We start from the raw sequence: 15,938 nt of genomic DNA, 5'->3' as shown, positions 1-15,938 counted from the left end.
TCTTACTCGAGGCCCCGGCTTCCGCCGAGGGAACAGGCCCAAATTCTCGGTGCGGCGGCGGCTGCTTCACCGGCCACGGAGAGACCCCGGAGTGGCACAGTCAAGCGCCGCTTCGTTGCAGCGTTGTAGGCGTAGTCTTTGAGCTCGCTACAAGGCGCGGATCGGTGTGCGGATGGCGGGGAGGATGGTCTCACCCCCGGAGCTCCTTCAGGCTGCGGCCATTACGCTCGGCAGCTAGCCACGCCCCCTTAATTAATCTTTTTATTGTATTTTTTAAAATTACTGCAATGAAATCTTTGTAACAAAAATTTGTTTTATTAGATGTATTTCGCTTTTATGACATTTATTTGTCGAATAAAGCTTTTTGGATTGGATTGGTTTCACCACCTTTGGGAAAAAGGATGCTCGGTTCCTTCTTCCCAGCTTGTCTGGGAAGAAGGAAGTGTACAGAAGGGTTAACGGAAATTGCCTACAATTAACTAACCCTCCTGGGAGATGTAATTGCCAAAAGAGAGACAGTTTTGATGGTTAACAGTCTTAGAGGGCAGCTGTGCATCGGTTCAAATGATACGCACAGGAGGAAGATGAGGACTAAATTCAGGTCCCATTGGGACATGATGAAGGGCGTAGGAGGGAAAGTGTGAACTTGTATGGAAACAAGTCACAACAGGTGACTTGAACAGGGAAGGTTGGAACAGCAACTGCCGGAAGGTTTAAATGGCGGAAAGGTACCCTCTGATCATGCCCAAAGCAAAGCCTTGACAGGCTAAGGATAGAGCAAACAGCAGAACTTCGGACAAGGATGCAGACTAAGGACCGACAGATTTGGTTACACACTGAGCCACAAACTGGTCAGATGGGCAGGCATAAAATAAAAGATTTTCGTAGAGGGACGCCTGGCTGCCAAGATTACATTGCACACTTTGGGAGGGAGGTCGAGTACTCTCAGCTGATGCAGTTCAATCCAAGGGCATGCAGGTGGAGATTGGAAAGGTTTGGGTGCAGAACCCTGCCTGCAGCTGCGCTAGGAGAACCTCCCAAAGGGGCAGCCTGATTGGAGGACAGATGCTCATGTTCATGAGTTTGGGATACCAGGCTCTCCTTGCCCAATTCGAGGCCACTAAGATAACTTGGGCCTGGTCATTCTTGATCTTCTTGAAAACTCTGGGTAGGAGTGGTATTGGTGGAAAGGAGTCTTCGAGCAAGAGCTGCCTTGGAAACTCCAACATGCGGAAATGCTAAAATTATGTGTTCTCAGTGGTGGCGAAAGATATAACCAAGGTGCTCCCCCATCTCTGAAGAGACCTTGAGCCACATGCAGATGGAGATGCCATTCGTGATCCACAAGGCATTGATGGCTGGGTTTGCCATAGTCTGGTGGTGGGAGACAACTGTCTGGTTCGATCCTGCATTTAACAGCCAATCGTCAAGGTAGGGGAAGAATGGAACCCCTAACCTTTTCAGAGGTGATTCAACCGCTGCCATCACATTGGTAAACACCTGAGGGACACTGGTGAGGCCAAAGGGGAACATAGTGAATTAAAACTGCTTGCGGTCCACTGTGAACTGCAGGTACCGTCTTTTGGCAGGCAGGAAGTTATGGTCCTGCAAGTCCAACACTACCGTCCACTGTCGCGGGCAGATAAGACCTGAGCCAATAATGAATTTTTCCTTCTTCAGGAAGTAGTTGAGAGACCTTAGTCTAATATGGGACGGAGGCCTCCATGCTCCTTCGGCACCAGAATGTAGCAAGAATAGCTCCCACGACCTAATTTTGATGCTGGTACCCTATTGATGACTCCTTTGTCCAGAAGAGCCTGTACTTCCTGTTGCAAGAGCGAGAGATGGTCCACTGCCAGCAGATAGTCCCTTTGGGTGATTTAAAGTACCTACTTGTCTGAAGTTATTTCCTGCCATTGGTGCAGGTGGTACCGAATCCTGCCATCAACAGGGTGCATATGGATGAAAGAGGCTTCTGAGTTTCAGTTGCCAGGAGGGGGGAGAAGGGAACGGATTAGGCCAATTGCTGGCTTTAGTTCCCACGGGGATTGTAGGAGCTGCATCCGCAGCCACAAAAGGACTGCAATAGCTGCTGGTCATGGTAGCTGGAGGGAAACTGACATGGCTGATAGCCCCTACCAGAGCCACGGAAGGGACAGAAGGCAGATTGCAGCTGTCACAGAGCCATGGTGAGCCTCAATGACCCATCAGTGGCCCTACTGTAATTGAATTGTTCCAGAGCTGAATCCACCTTGTCGCTGAAACAGCGTGTTCCATAGAAGGCCATGAACATATAAGGGATGACTGGACATCCCCTGAAAAGTCATTAGTGCTCAGCCAGGCATGACGTAGAAGCGCCACAGTTTAAGCAAGGGCTCTGCCAGGCAAATCGGTAGTTTCCAATTTGCATCTAATACTGATCTGTGCCGCATCGCTTCCATCAGCAATAGCTTGTGTGAGTTAGGCGCAATCCTTATCTGGGACCATCAATAGCACTTGTGCTGCCGAATCTCACACCGTGTGGGAATAATGACCATATAAGCATGTGGTATTCACGGACTGCAGTGCTAGCCTGGTGGAGGAGAAAATTCTCTTATCAACGGTATCCAGCCTCTTTGATTCCTTATCCAGTGTTGTGGTAGGGATCGTATCGAGATTTAGCCTGGATGTTGAGCCCTGGACCATCAGACTCTCAGGGGTGGGGTACTGGGAGAAAAAGGCTGTGTTCCTAGGAGCAGGGAGATGGCAATGAACAATGGTCCCACCCACGACAACCTTGAGGGCTTATATAAAGGGTAGTAAGAGTTCTGAAGAGAATACCCCGGGCTGAAGCACATCTGTCAAGATGGTATTCTTGACCTCAATGGGTGCAGCATTAGGTCCAGGAACTTAGCAACCATCAAGACCACCTTTGCGAAAGGAGCCCCTCCCTCTGTAGCCACTATAAGAGGAGAAAGGAAGCCAGCGTCTGGTGAGGTGTATAGACAGTTTGCATAAGCCTAACCCTCGTACCAGTTGTCATTGGCCGTTGAATGTGCTAGGGGGTCGGAATAGCCATCCTCAGACTCCCTCCATTCATGTTCCTCAGTGGGCCATTCAGGAAACTAGGTCTCTCACTCCAATTCGGTGGGCCTTTTGGTGCCAGAGCCAGCATTGTGCAATACAGGTCAAGCTCTGTATCATTGCCTGGAACAGTCCCCGGAAGAGATTACAAAGCCATAGACCGGGACGATCCAGATCCATCAACGGATCCTGAGGAGCAGACTACCACCGAGAGCAAACCCTCCAGCGGAGCCCCCGTCGAAGACCCTCCCAAATCCATGCATCCTGCAGGTGCTCCAGAAGGTTTCAGCCACCTAACGATGAAGCTCATGGCCTCGTAGAATTCGCGAAGTTGGTTGAGGGTCGCTCTGACTCCGGGAAACGCAGACCAGACCCTGTGTCAGATGCTGGCTGAGCAGGAACAACCTGTGAGTGGGGCATGTTTTTGTGGCGTTGTTCCCTTCTGTTGTCTGAAGAGTGGGAATGATACTGAGAAGTCAAGGATTGCTTTGACTTCGTTGACTTTTTGTTTTAAGATTTACCAGAAGAAGTCCAAGAGTGGAACAAGATCGATATGGGTTTCTTCAGAGCCATACCAAAAAATAGGCACACTAGCCATCGACAACAAACCCAGTGAAAAAATTACTGCAGTGAACTCGTCTAGATCCACGCTGATGACACAGAAAAGAAGAAGCTGAGGTCAGTGCACTGGGGTGGCACCCTTTATAGGCACAGCGCATCTCACTTCTAGCACAGACAACGCCATGCTGAGCTGAACAGAGCCACCTACCGACATGCAGAGGGATGACTTAAAAATTTCCAAAATCCAAACCCGCCCCCAGGGAATATCCCAAGGTATGGAATCTGCATCTAGAAGTCTCCATAAGATATAGCGGGCAGAGGGGAAATGTTTAAAATTATATATTTTCCGCAGCTGTTTTAAACACTAGAAAACTTTCCCTATTACATACCACCCACATTATTTAAAAATCTGCAACGGGCAGTAGTGAAGTTCCTCTGGGTGGGGGCCAGCCAAGTATCTCCTACCTCGTGTACGTCGCCCTACGATGGGGGCTTTGGGATAGCGGACGTGAAGTTATACTAGTGAGCCAGCTAGCTAATGCCCATCTTCGACTAGCTACATGTAGACCGCAATGACCCAGTGATAACCGTTGAGATGCAGGCCTTGGAACAACGTGCCACACTTAACCTATTCTATGGTTCCTTTGGTCCTTTTAAAGTCATCACTCTCCCCCAGTGACTCAAACCTCACTAATATGCTTGCACCAAGCGCTAAGGTGGACTAAATGGAATGGCATGCCAACAGGAGAAACACAACTGCGGGCTGAGACATGGCTGTGGCACACAGCCAAGCTGGAAGATTTTTGGGCTTGGGACACTAGTGGCATCTCCAAACCTGGGGACTCTATTTGCACACTCCAAAACCTTACAGAGACATACGCAATGCCCAGCTCACAATTGTATCGCTACCAATAGCTACACCATGTACTGGAAGCATCCCTGACTACTCCACACACTCTCCTGCAGCACAATCCTTTAGAGGCTCACATTACACTGACCAAGATAGGGAGGAAATAAATGTCAAACCTATACCATACACTGGTGAATAACACCCCAGAACCCATGATGACAGTGAAAGAGCGGTGGGAACATGACATAGGGACACTGGAGGAGAAGGTCTGGATGGAGGCAAAAATGCCCCCTAAAAAACTGCTGGTAATCTCCATGAGACTGAGGCTTATTCAACTAAGATACTTACATAGAGTAGACTAAAGCCTCATGCAACTAAGTACAATGAATTACGGCCCTGACCTTTATTGTTTGAGATGCAAATCAACCAGGGATACCTTCTTTCACACAATATGGGAATGCCCCTTAATACAAAGATACTAGCGCACCATTCTATCACAGGAGGTGGGCACAACGGTTGTGCCAAAGTCCATACTAGTGCTGTTGGGGTTGATGGATGAATGGGGTGGCAAATGGAGGACCAGACTACTTGTAGCACTGGGTTTCATTATCGCTAAAAGAGACATTGCTCAGAACTGGGGGGGTCCAAACAGGCCCCCTAGGTATCGGATTGGACAAGTGGCATGGACTATTGTGCCACAGCAAAACAATCCATATATAAAAATCGAGGGGGCGCCCGGAAAAGCACAGTAAAGTCTGGCATGTCTGGAACACGCGATCTACAAATTCGGGTGTGTATTCACCTTTGCTTTATGTAACCTTGCATGGGAGATGCTCAATGGACTGTATGCACCCCAGCACAAATGTTCATTGTGAACACTTTTACTGTATTCAAATGTTAATGTATACACATAAAAAAAATGAAAACAGACAAGCAAACTGTTGCAGGAATCTGTAACAAACGTTTTGCTGCTTGTTTGTTAAAGTGAAGAAGAGGACTAATCCATCCACTGAACCATCTTTGACATTGCTTGGTATTAGATTAGGGAGAGGCTCACTTTCCTCTTCTTCTTCCCAGTCTGTCACCATTAACAAAGTCGTCTGCTCTGTCAGGGTGGAGTTTTAGCCTATTGGTATGGATAATCCTGTGAGGGTTTCTTGGGATACATTGGTCCACCAGATAGGTGACTTCCCATTGTTTCTCAAAATAGGATAGGGCCCAGTCCACTTGTTCTGGAGGGCCGTAGGACTTACAGGCTCTAAAACCCACACCAACTGCACTGGTTAGTAATCTACTAATGAGGACTTCTGGTCATACCAAGCTTCACAAGCATCTGTCCGGTTTCCATATACTTGTTTGCCTTCTTCATGTACTCTGCCGTCCTGGATGGAAAGCCTAGTACATAATGCAAATATCTTGTCCAAGTTCTTTGACAGGCCTCTGCCATCCTTCTCTAAATAAACAGTTACCCGATTCCTGCACGTTGTCGGGAAGATGCCGTCGGCGTCCTCCCGATAACGTGCAGGAATCGGAATACCTTGTCTCTCAGCCAATCAGGGCAGCTGGTTACGAGTTTACGTTTTCGAGGAGCACTGATACTGACAACAGTACTGAGTGTTTTCCGACGGTGCCGTTCGGAGATTCCCCTGACGAATGGGCAACTGTTAATGCCCGAAATGCTTTGGGAATTGTTGAATCACCGTGAGAATTGTTCAACCACCATCCAGTCTACACAGAACAGTTTTTTCCTGTGATGGATTTGTGTCTGCACATTAAAAATCAATGAGCGAAATTCTGCATTTCAAGTGATGATTGCATGATGAACTCTATAATATTGAGATTGTTGCTCTTGGATTCAGTTTATGGGCACACAGTGTTGACATTTGTGATTTTAAATTGTTAGTCCAGAGACACCTATATTTATCTTTTCCCAATTGGAAATGACACTCATAAAATGTAATAAGGTAATCCCTATGTTAACCTATGGGAACGATAGGCCTTGCAGTAGTGAAAAGCGAATTTAAGAGTTTTTCACCACCTGGAAACGTAAACTTAAAAGTAAATGTCCAACCTTTCAATTACACTGCACCGTGCCCTTGGGATGGCCTAGGGCCTACCTTATTAACAAGCATTTGCAATGCAATAGGTCTCCCATTTTAGAAACTTTTACCTATAGATATTGTAAATCACAATGCCTTTTATTATAGCAAATTTTTTAAACCCATAAACGATATTGTCATTTACAATGCCAATAGCCCAAAATCTCACAATTGAGAGGCCTAGTACATTGGAAAGCTGAAACAGAGTGCAGTGTCCCTGAAGTTGGCACTGCGTTCAGCATTAAATAAAAAATAAAAACAGAAAGTGCGGTGTCTCTGAAGTGGGCGTCGCGCTGAGCATTACAGCAGCACAGATTTCCCTTTCAGTGTGATCCCGCACCCTGTGGTTCCTTTCGTTATTAAATATACCTTTATTGGATAGTCTCTAGTTAGAGCGCAAAATCTTTATTTGAATATTACACAGTAAAAAGTGAACACAGCATACAGGGTGAAAGTCCTTCGATACACATTGGTCCAGATGTTTTGACAGATGGATCTTTCGTTTACGTTTATGTCATTAGTCTGTAAGTCTATTTCTGCCGCAGCATCAACACCGGCGTGCGCACACAAACAGTGGAGTATTCAAAATAATTGTACTGCATGATGGAAACCAACTAAGAACAAAGACCATGGCGCTTGGCTAATGTTCTGCCAATGCAAATGAAATGGCCATCTTTGAATGGTAAACAATTTTGTGAGAAAAAAGCCAGAGTGACATGAGTATAACACTTTGAGGCAAACATCTGCATAGCAGAGATGCCTAACAGCAAGATCGGAGAAAAGAGAAACAAACTAACTCAGCGTTGAATTAAAAGCTACTGTTTGATGGGTAAAATAGATTAATTATTATGTAAGAAATAATCGTTCAAATTAACTTAAAAACAGTGCTACAGTATTTCCTTTCTTTAAAATGTTTCTTTTTTTAATATGACACGAAAGAATGGTTGGTGCACTCAAATGATCGTTGTCTATGCAACCACATGCTTATCACTGAAATCTCATTGCATGATTTGAACACACCCGTGGCCTGGAGGAGGCGATTATTAAAGAAAATAGTGCTCACTGAGTTATAAGGCAGACCGTGTAACACCACAAGTAAAAGGTCGAGTTGTTATGGGAGGTTATAAATGCAGACAAGGCGGTACCAAGGAGGGACTACTAAACCTTTTCACAAATAAAAATGGGCACAGATTCTATGCCATACCTCAATACAGCATGGCTCGCAGAGCACTGCATGCGCTGTCCTGGCTCGAAATAAAAAAGAAGGGTTGGGCCTGGCAAGAGGGTTAACTTGCCAGGTTAACATAGCAGTTTACGACTGCACACACAGGCCCGGCAAAGGCAGGCCTGAGACATGTTTAAAGGGTTACTGAAGTGGGTGACACAATCAGTGCTGCAGGCCAACTAGTAGCATTTATTTAATTTGCAGGCCCTGGGCACATGTGGTGCACTTTACTAGAGACTTATAAGTAAATTAAATATGCCAATTGTGTTGCCCTTGTGTTGGAACCTCTGGCGGCGTGGATACGTTGGGAACCCTCGATACGGGGGCTCAGGTGGTCGGATGGGTGGGAGGACAGAGTTTCTCTCTACGCGGACGATATCCTGTTGTATCTGGCCTCCCCGCGGCGTTCCATCCTAACGCTACTCAATATATGCAGGGTCTTTGGCAAGGCGTCAGGGTACACGATAAACTGGTCCAAATCTGTCATGTATGTGCTGTGCGGCCCTCCACCGCAATTACCGGCGGAGTGTCCCCTCAGGGTGGCGGAAGGATCATTTAAGTATTTGGGTATACACATCACCGTGGATCAGGCTGTATTTTACCAGAAGAATCTTCAGCCCCCATTGGACCGTCTTAGGCGGGATGTCCGTCACTGGGGGCGCTGCCGCTGACCCTGCTGGGGAGGGCGGCGCTCTTCAAGATGATGGCCTTGCCTCGCTTCATTTACGTGCTGGAAAAAACGCCATACCAAGTACCGCCGGCGTATTTCCGTTCAATCGCGGCGCAGGTGACTAGTCTTCTGTGGCACAACGGGCCGGCGCGTATTGCTCAGTCCAAACTCACCCGCGGCTGGTACGACGGGGGGATAGCGCTTCCCGACATTCAACTGTACTATTGGGCGACGCAGCTCAAGGTCATCAACCAATGGCTCCACGCCCCACATTCGGACCCGGCATTCAAAGCGGACAGAGACATACTGGGCGCGAGGGGTATGCTATCGCCCTTGTACGACGGGAGGCTAAACCAGACCTCATTGGCCCTCTGAGGCAGACCGTGGCCATATGGCATGCGGCCCAGGCCCGGCTGGGGTGGAGAGGAGTTTTGACCCAACTCACGCCCTTGTGGGATACGAAACGGCTCGGGAGACTTAGGCATAGCAAGGGCTTCGATAAATGGGACGACATCGGAATCTCCACAGTGGGCGACATGTGGCATAAGGGTGAGGTGATTGCCTTCTCGCGCCTGCAGCAACAATATGAGCTGGCGTCTTCGGAATGGTTCCGATACACACAAATCAAACACGCGCTACTCTCCGCTTTGGAGTCTGGGGCCACAGTTCCGGAGGCGTCGCCACTGGAGGACAGGCTGCTCACAGATTATATGCCCGAGAGGGCCACATCATTCACGTATCGAAAGTTGATAAATAACCTTCCGGACCCTATGGGATCCCTGCGGGAGAAGTGGTCCAGCGATGTAGGGGAATTTGATGACCCAGAGTGGAGGGAGGCACTAGCGTCCCCCCGGGAGGCGGGGATACCTTCTAGGCTTAGATTGGTACAGCTCTAGATTTTGCATCGGTCATATTACACCAGGTACACGCTACACAAAATACGGAGAGCACCCCATCCATTCTGCCTGCGCGGTTGCGGGGAGGAGGGTACCTTCTACCACACCATCTGGGAGTGCCCCAAAATCCAAGAATACTGGAGGCGAGTGATGCGGACGCTGTCCCAGGCGGGGGGAGTGTCGCTGTTGCCGGAGCCCAGGCGCTGCCTGCTAAACGTATGGGAACCTAATGACCTTAGCCGGCAGGCTCAGAGCTGGGCTACGTTGGGAGTCGTGATAGCTAAGCGGAACATAGCTCAGAAGTGGGGGGTGGGAGAGGTACCGCTGCTGTCCGTATGGGGGAGGGACATGGATATGGCTATGCTGGCCGAGCGATCAGTGTTCATCGGGAGGGGGTGTCCTCAAAAATGGTCTAAAGTATGGGGGGCATGGAATAAGCATCGAGGGGGTATATGTGAGCCGCCACCAAAGCTTGATGATGAAACCCTTGACGCGGACTGAGTTGCAAGACTTTATGATGTACATATGGGGCGTGGCTGTCGGATTTGGGCGAATGTGTGGGGGTGATGTTGGGTGGTTGGGGGTTGGGCCACTTGTGATCTTGTTATATGCTGGAAAACGAATGCGTACTCAACCGCAAATGCAATGTACTGTGTTGAAAGAAAACAATAAAAATCTTCCCAAAAAAAAATAAAATAATAATAATAATATGCCAATTGTGGACAAGCCAATGTTACCATGTTTACGTAGAGAGCACATGCACTTTAACACCAGTTAGCACTGGTAAAGTGCCCAGAGTAGTAAAGTTAACAAAAACGAATTCAGCAAAAAGGTGAATGATAAAGGCAGAAAGTCTGGAGATGACCCAGCAGAAAGAGCCAGGTCCAATGGTAACATTTTATTTATGGCATGTCATGCTAATTAGGGAGTCCATGCGAGACCAACGGCCTGACCATGTTCAATAGGAGATGAAGGGATATTGTGTTAATCTTATTTATAGCACAGTTTATGAATTTATGATCCATGAGGTGCTGGACTGATATAGTCCTTTAGGCATTTACTAATAATGAACTATATGTTTGATGTATCCCCTCATGACGCTTGTAAATAGTGTTCTTCTGATCTTGTTTGCTTTCACACTTATGTGTAACAGGTACTGAAGTGACATTATTCTCAGGAGTTTTTGTGCAGTGAACGGTTGTATTGATGATTTTATTGTATATTTATAAACTGCATTGTTATGTTTTTTTTTCTTAAAGCCAAATAAACATGTTTGACTGATTGACTACTAAATCGAACTTTTTTCACACACATGACAATTAAGCTCCTTTTCTTCTCTTCAGGGGAAATGTACTCAGATTTTAGGATGCTATGTACAAACTAGTATACTATTTGATTCTGGCATGACCATGCAAATTAGGTGTGCTTGTGTTGTGATGTACTGTATAATCCAAAAGGTTTACATATCAATGATTCCTAAAATCTTTTTTTTATGTTGATACACATACAGCCTGGCACACACTCTAAAGTTCTCTTTCTTTTGCCTCGGGCCGATGGTCAACATAATGGTTTGTCTGCTCACAAGGAGACATGTTTCACTTCATGTGAAACACAATACACTAAAATATTTGATTCTGGCTAACCATCAGAATAATTGCCGGGCGATCAAGGAATATGGAGTAGGTTGCGGCTCATGGTAATTTCTCAAATTATTTAAAATTTTAAAAGGCGTAGAATTACAGTGGGTCAGTCTTCTCAGGGTGTTGTTTGGGCAATGCGTTTTTAGACTTTTTGGGGGAAAAGAACGAGGAAGTTTTGAGAATATACAAGTTTGCAGTGCATATACAGAAATAGTACCCGAGACCACACTCTGCATAAGCCTGTTCGTTGCTGTTGTCTAGGGAGCAGTAATTAAAGAGTGGTAGATTGCAAATATTACATATGTTCCTGTGTTTTATAAAGTGTTAAAAATTGCCATTTCCAAAACAAATTATTTATATAGACAGCAATGTGCCAACAAGTGCAAATTGTGAGTTAGTCTACTGTGTGTGCAAGCCATTCATAGTGACACATTTTATTACTCTTAGATATAGTGAAAAAACATCTGCTTAGCTGAATTTGTTCTAATCTGCTTAGCATCATGTACAAGAATTATCATAGTAACACAAGATCAAGGAATCGTGGTGTTTAATTCGCTCTAAATGTCCATTCATTTCATATAAACACCTTACAATACAAATTATACAATAAGCACCAGTTTCTAAAATAAATGTAAAAAAGCAAAAACCTTTTCCACTATGATGAGGTCTCCCACTTGTATGTCTGAACTCTTTACTTGCACTTTACCTTTAAAAAGGAAATGAAAAGAAAAAAGTTACACCTGGCAACTGCAGATTAGTAGTATCTTTAAATAATCATAACACAAACATTATTATTGATCGGGGAACAATTAAAATATAGTGACTAGATTCAGAAATGTTTTCTAATGATAATCACTTTAGAAAAAGCTACTTACACTATAACATGTCTCCACTAGACAGGTATTACCTATGGGACCAGGCACATTCATCTAAAAGTTACTAGTAGCAGGAAATCGATTTATCATGAAAAGGGTAGATCAAAAAAGATAGTAGCTCTCTCCTCAGCATGGGCTCCATATCATGCTACACTTGCACCATTTCAGTTTTGTGGTATTCTCCCAAATGGAGAACATGTGCCCATTTTGATAAAACCTCAAACAGATGATGCTGGTTGTGTGAATCCACTGTGAATGCCCATGATGTAACGATTTACCAGGTATCTTTTACTCACCATTAAGCGTCCTGCATTTCTCAATAAATCATAATTCAACACTGGAGCGAACCTCAATATTGTGGACTTCATAATATGGACAGAGAGCGCAAGAGGCACCATGTCTGTATATCACAAGAGAGACATGTCTACAAAGTAAGTGATGTTTTCCAGAGGGAAATGGGGTTTTAAACCAGAAAGCATGTGTTTGATTGCAAATATCCCACCAAGAACAATCCAATAAAAGAAAATCATATAGTAATAACAGAGGGTTGCGAGTTAAGCATTTGAATATCATAACCTACAAACAACCATAAAATCATTTTTTGTCGTCCTACTCCAGGATAATTTGTAATCATGGCCCAAGACAAAATAATTTCAAAATGTTACTTATATCATGCTTTGATAACACCACTAAAGATATTAAAACTCATCTTTCTAATTGATAAAGAAACTAGTCTGCAATTTTCAAAGCTTCTTATGGTGCATTTCTTAAAAATACATTAGCCATGCACATTTACTCCTAGTCTAACTTTGGGAATTAGAGAAATTCAATGCTAAAAAGAAATCCAGGTTTCCACATGTGTCTCAATCTCAGTTGTAATAACAGAATATCTTAAAGCAGTTTATGACTCTTTCTCTCAGCTCTCGAAATAACGCACTTTGCCACAACTACCCCTATTTGTATAATAAAGATGCAAGCACAGACAATGGGACTCTTCTGCATATTATGCAGTAAAGACGAATATGAAAAACTGTTTTTAACTTCATAATAAATAACACCAGTCTCAAACCCATTGGGGGGCACAAAGGGTTAAGACAGAAAACTACTATGAAGTCTTGTGAAAAATCTGGCAATAGCTTGTTTCAGTATTCTAAGGGAAGTGGAGACAGACTGCAGGTGTCACTTTGCCATGGTTATGTAAACCCTCCCAGCCAAAAGACGCAAAATGAACAAATATGCAGCCTTTCACAGTATCTTTATTTCAGGCACTCCCTGAGTCTGAGAAGCTCTATACTTGTTTGACTAGACTTAGAAGTGCATCTTGATGCCAAAATAATAGCTATAACCTCCTACAAGAGCAATCAGCTCACTAAGCTATGTCTCAGCCTCCACACTGGAGGTTTGTGGAACGCTTTTGTCATCTGAGATCAAGCCTGTCTTAAATGCTCTCCCAGCAGGAGACTGCATAAGAACCTTCAACATTGTAGATCCTTGTTTAATGTAAGAGAGACTGATGCGAAATCACCAGAGAACTAGCTTTACTAAGGAGTAAGTTATCAGGTAAACTCAAAATCCAGTGGGGAAGGAGCTGTTGTGTTGATTAGTATCTTAAGTACAGGGTATCTAATTGGGTTTGGTTTTTGCTCTACCTGCTGTGTGTGACTTCATGTCAGACCAGTTTTCCTTGTAGTACCAAAATAATGAAAGTCACTATCAAGCTTTGAAACATAACCACCTGCAAGTTTACATCTGAGCAATAATGCTTCACTGCATTGCAAATGTGGCCTAATCTCTCCTGTTAGCAGGGGGTGTGGACATGAGGGAGCTCCTCCTATATGGTACCTGTGGAAGTATGCTGAAATTGTAGGCACAGAAATGAGACGAGAGACAATTCCGCAAGACTAATGAAGAGGGAAAAAACTTGGGATGTAGGTCGCTTGCAAATATTCTTCTTTCTTCACTAAAGAGTCTGAATTTATGAACTGCTACACAAAAACATGAACAAGTCTGTGGAAGTGCACACAAACCACCATTACTTTGAACAATACCCCTGTGTCTGAGCTAATGCCCAAGGAAAGTGCTCCAAAGTGGAAATGCTCAAACTATCAAGAAGCAGCAATTAAAATGCAAAATAGGAACATTCAAATAGGCATTCTGGTTATGCCGGCACATCATCCAGTGCAAATGTATTAGGGTTTGAACTGTCTATGCCAAAGTAGTCATTTTAAACCATTGCTTCCTGAGAAATAGGCTTAAACACCTATAATTGAAAACTTGATATAAGTCCCCCTTACAGTTGAACAAGAAAGTACTGCATACTTTTTTACCTAGGACTTTCCACTTTCTCAAATTCTCAATATGTATAATTGAGTGGAGTGATGCGAGGGGGAGTAGTGGGGATTCCTGGAGGAAAAGGATAATAAACAGACTGAAAAATGTGAAAATCAAAATGGTTGCAGGTGATCCCCTGACATTTCGCACACACCTTTGTGCTGTAGAAGGTTAGGCAGGCTGTAGTGGCAGAGGAACAACCCAGTTTTCACCCTGAATTTGGATGAATGCTAGTGTCTCTCCTGCTATCTGCATGGTACTGCTGTAGTTGTGGAGGAAGAAGAATTCTCAACTTAAATTTTTGGGATATGTTGTAACCTTTAATTTTGCAGTACTGTTGGAAGAAAGAGCTTGTGAGGGAAGGCTGTTGCGGAGGCCTTGCAGTCACCCTCCGTTGTTTGAATATATAAAGCGTTGCATCCATCCACTTTGTCACCATTTGGTTTTGAGCACTATGTTCAGGTAGATAAGACATGGACAAATTTACTTACTCCGCAAATTGTAGGTATATCTACTCAGCAAGTAAGATGAAGTACTTGTTGAGCTGCGAGACAGACAATCAACTTCTGGCTGTCTTTTTTAACTATCTGTTGCGTGACATCTGCAGATCGGCACTCACTGCATTCCCTCAGAAGCCCATTGATATTCTGCTGTTAGATTCTATCTTGGAATCACCCTCCCCAGGAGACTGATAACATGACTTCATTCCAATATGCAGACCACTGCCCCTGCCGTCGAGCCTAGGGCACGCTTGGAGCTGCAGAAGGAGCTTGGGATTGATATCCCTGATCACCAATGCCGATATTGCTGCACCCAAACTAGCTCCGGCTTATACATATTATATACTTACAAAGGCAATGCACCACACCCCTTCAACTACATAAAATGGGCATTACAGATGATAAATGTTGAGTACGGTTTGGTGCAGACTGAGCTGACTTCCTGCATTTGGGCTGGCAGAGCCCGAGAATTGCTAATTATTTGGACCGACTGAATGTATCCAGGAGGTAACTGCAGCTTTGGTGCCTAGACTATCTATGGTGGCTTAGAATGGGCTATATAAGGGAGCTCCCACCTAGCCTGCGCAAACTTACTGCCCTGATGCTGTTGTTGGCGAAGTGCCGCGCAGCTATTTACTGGGAGTGAGTAGCCATGCCTCAGGTTGATTGCTTGACTAAGGATATTGCATATTGCCAAGAGAACTAGCAGAGTACTGGCTATTGATGTCTTCTGTTAGCAGGGTGAAAGACATTTGGCCCCATTCAGAACCTACAAGGCAATGCGACCTGGCCTGCAACAGAGGGATAAGATCCAATCCTAGAATGTTTCTAGGATATATCCACTGAACACTTAGGGCTTATTAAAAAGTCAGCGGTTCTGACCGCCTGATTACGATGCGACCGAACACTGTTTGGTAGGATACTCACATTTCTCTCTGGGAGCTTGTGTTACGGTACAGCCGTAATACAGGCTCCCGTATCAAAGGGGGGGTGTATAAAATCCTGCACCCTGTGGCAGGCACCTTGCACTGCATGGATTTACACAGGAGCACCCTAGGTATCCCCTCAGCCACCAAACGTAGGCCGCGGAGGCAAGGGAGGGGCAACCAAAGTTGCATTCCGACAGCCTTTCCGTGTCGGAAAGGCCAGCACGGAAAGGCTGTGCAAAACAGACATCGAAATCGCAACGACGGAAACACCAACCATAGGGGATTACGGTGCAGCTCCG

General features: G+C 45.1%; 1 protein-coding gene across 2 annotated transcripts in view; it reads right to left on the bottom strand.

Moving 5' to 3' along the window:
* ATP9B (ATPase phospholipid transporting 9B) overlaps positions 1 to 15,938 on the bottom strand; it is a 2,296,170-nt gene that overhangs the window by 1,471,525 nt on the left and 808,707 nt on the right. For both annotated transcript variants that reach the window (XM_085605931.1, XM_085605930.1), the window contains exon 6: positions 11,652 to 11,710. In XM_085605931.1, the coding sequence (XP_085462057.1) occupies positions 11,652 to 11,710 (59 nt within the window). The remainder of the gene's footprint in view (positions 1 to 11,651; positions 11,711 to 15,938) is intronic.

The sequence above is a fragment of the Triturus cristatus genome, chromosome 5_1 (genome assembly GCF_964204655.1).
Source record: "Triturus cristatus chromosome 5_1, aTriCri1.1, whole genome shotgun sequence".
NCBI lineage: Eukaryota > Metazoa > Chordata > Amphibia > Caudata > Salamandridae > Triturus > Triturus cristatus.
Note: the sequence above shows the minus strand (reverse complement) of the source record. Positions and strands in the feature narration are given on the sequence as shown.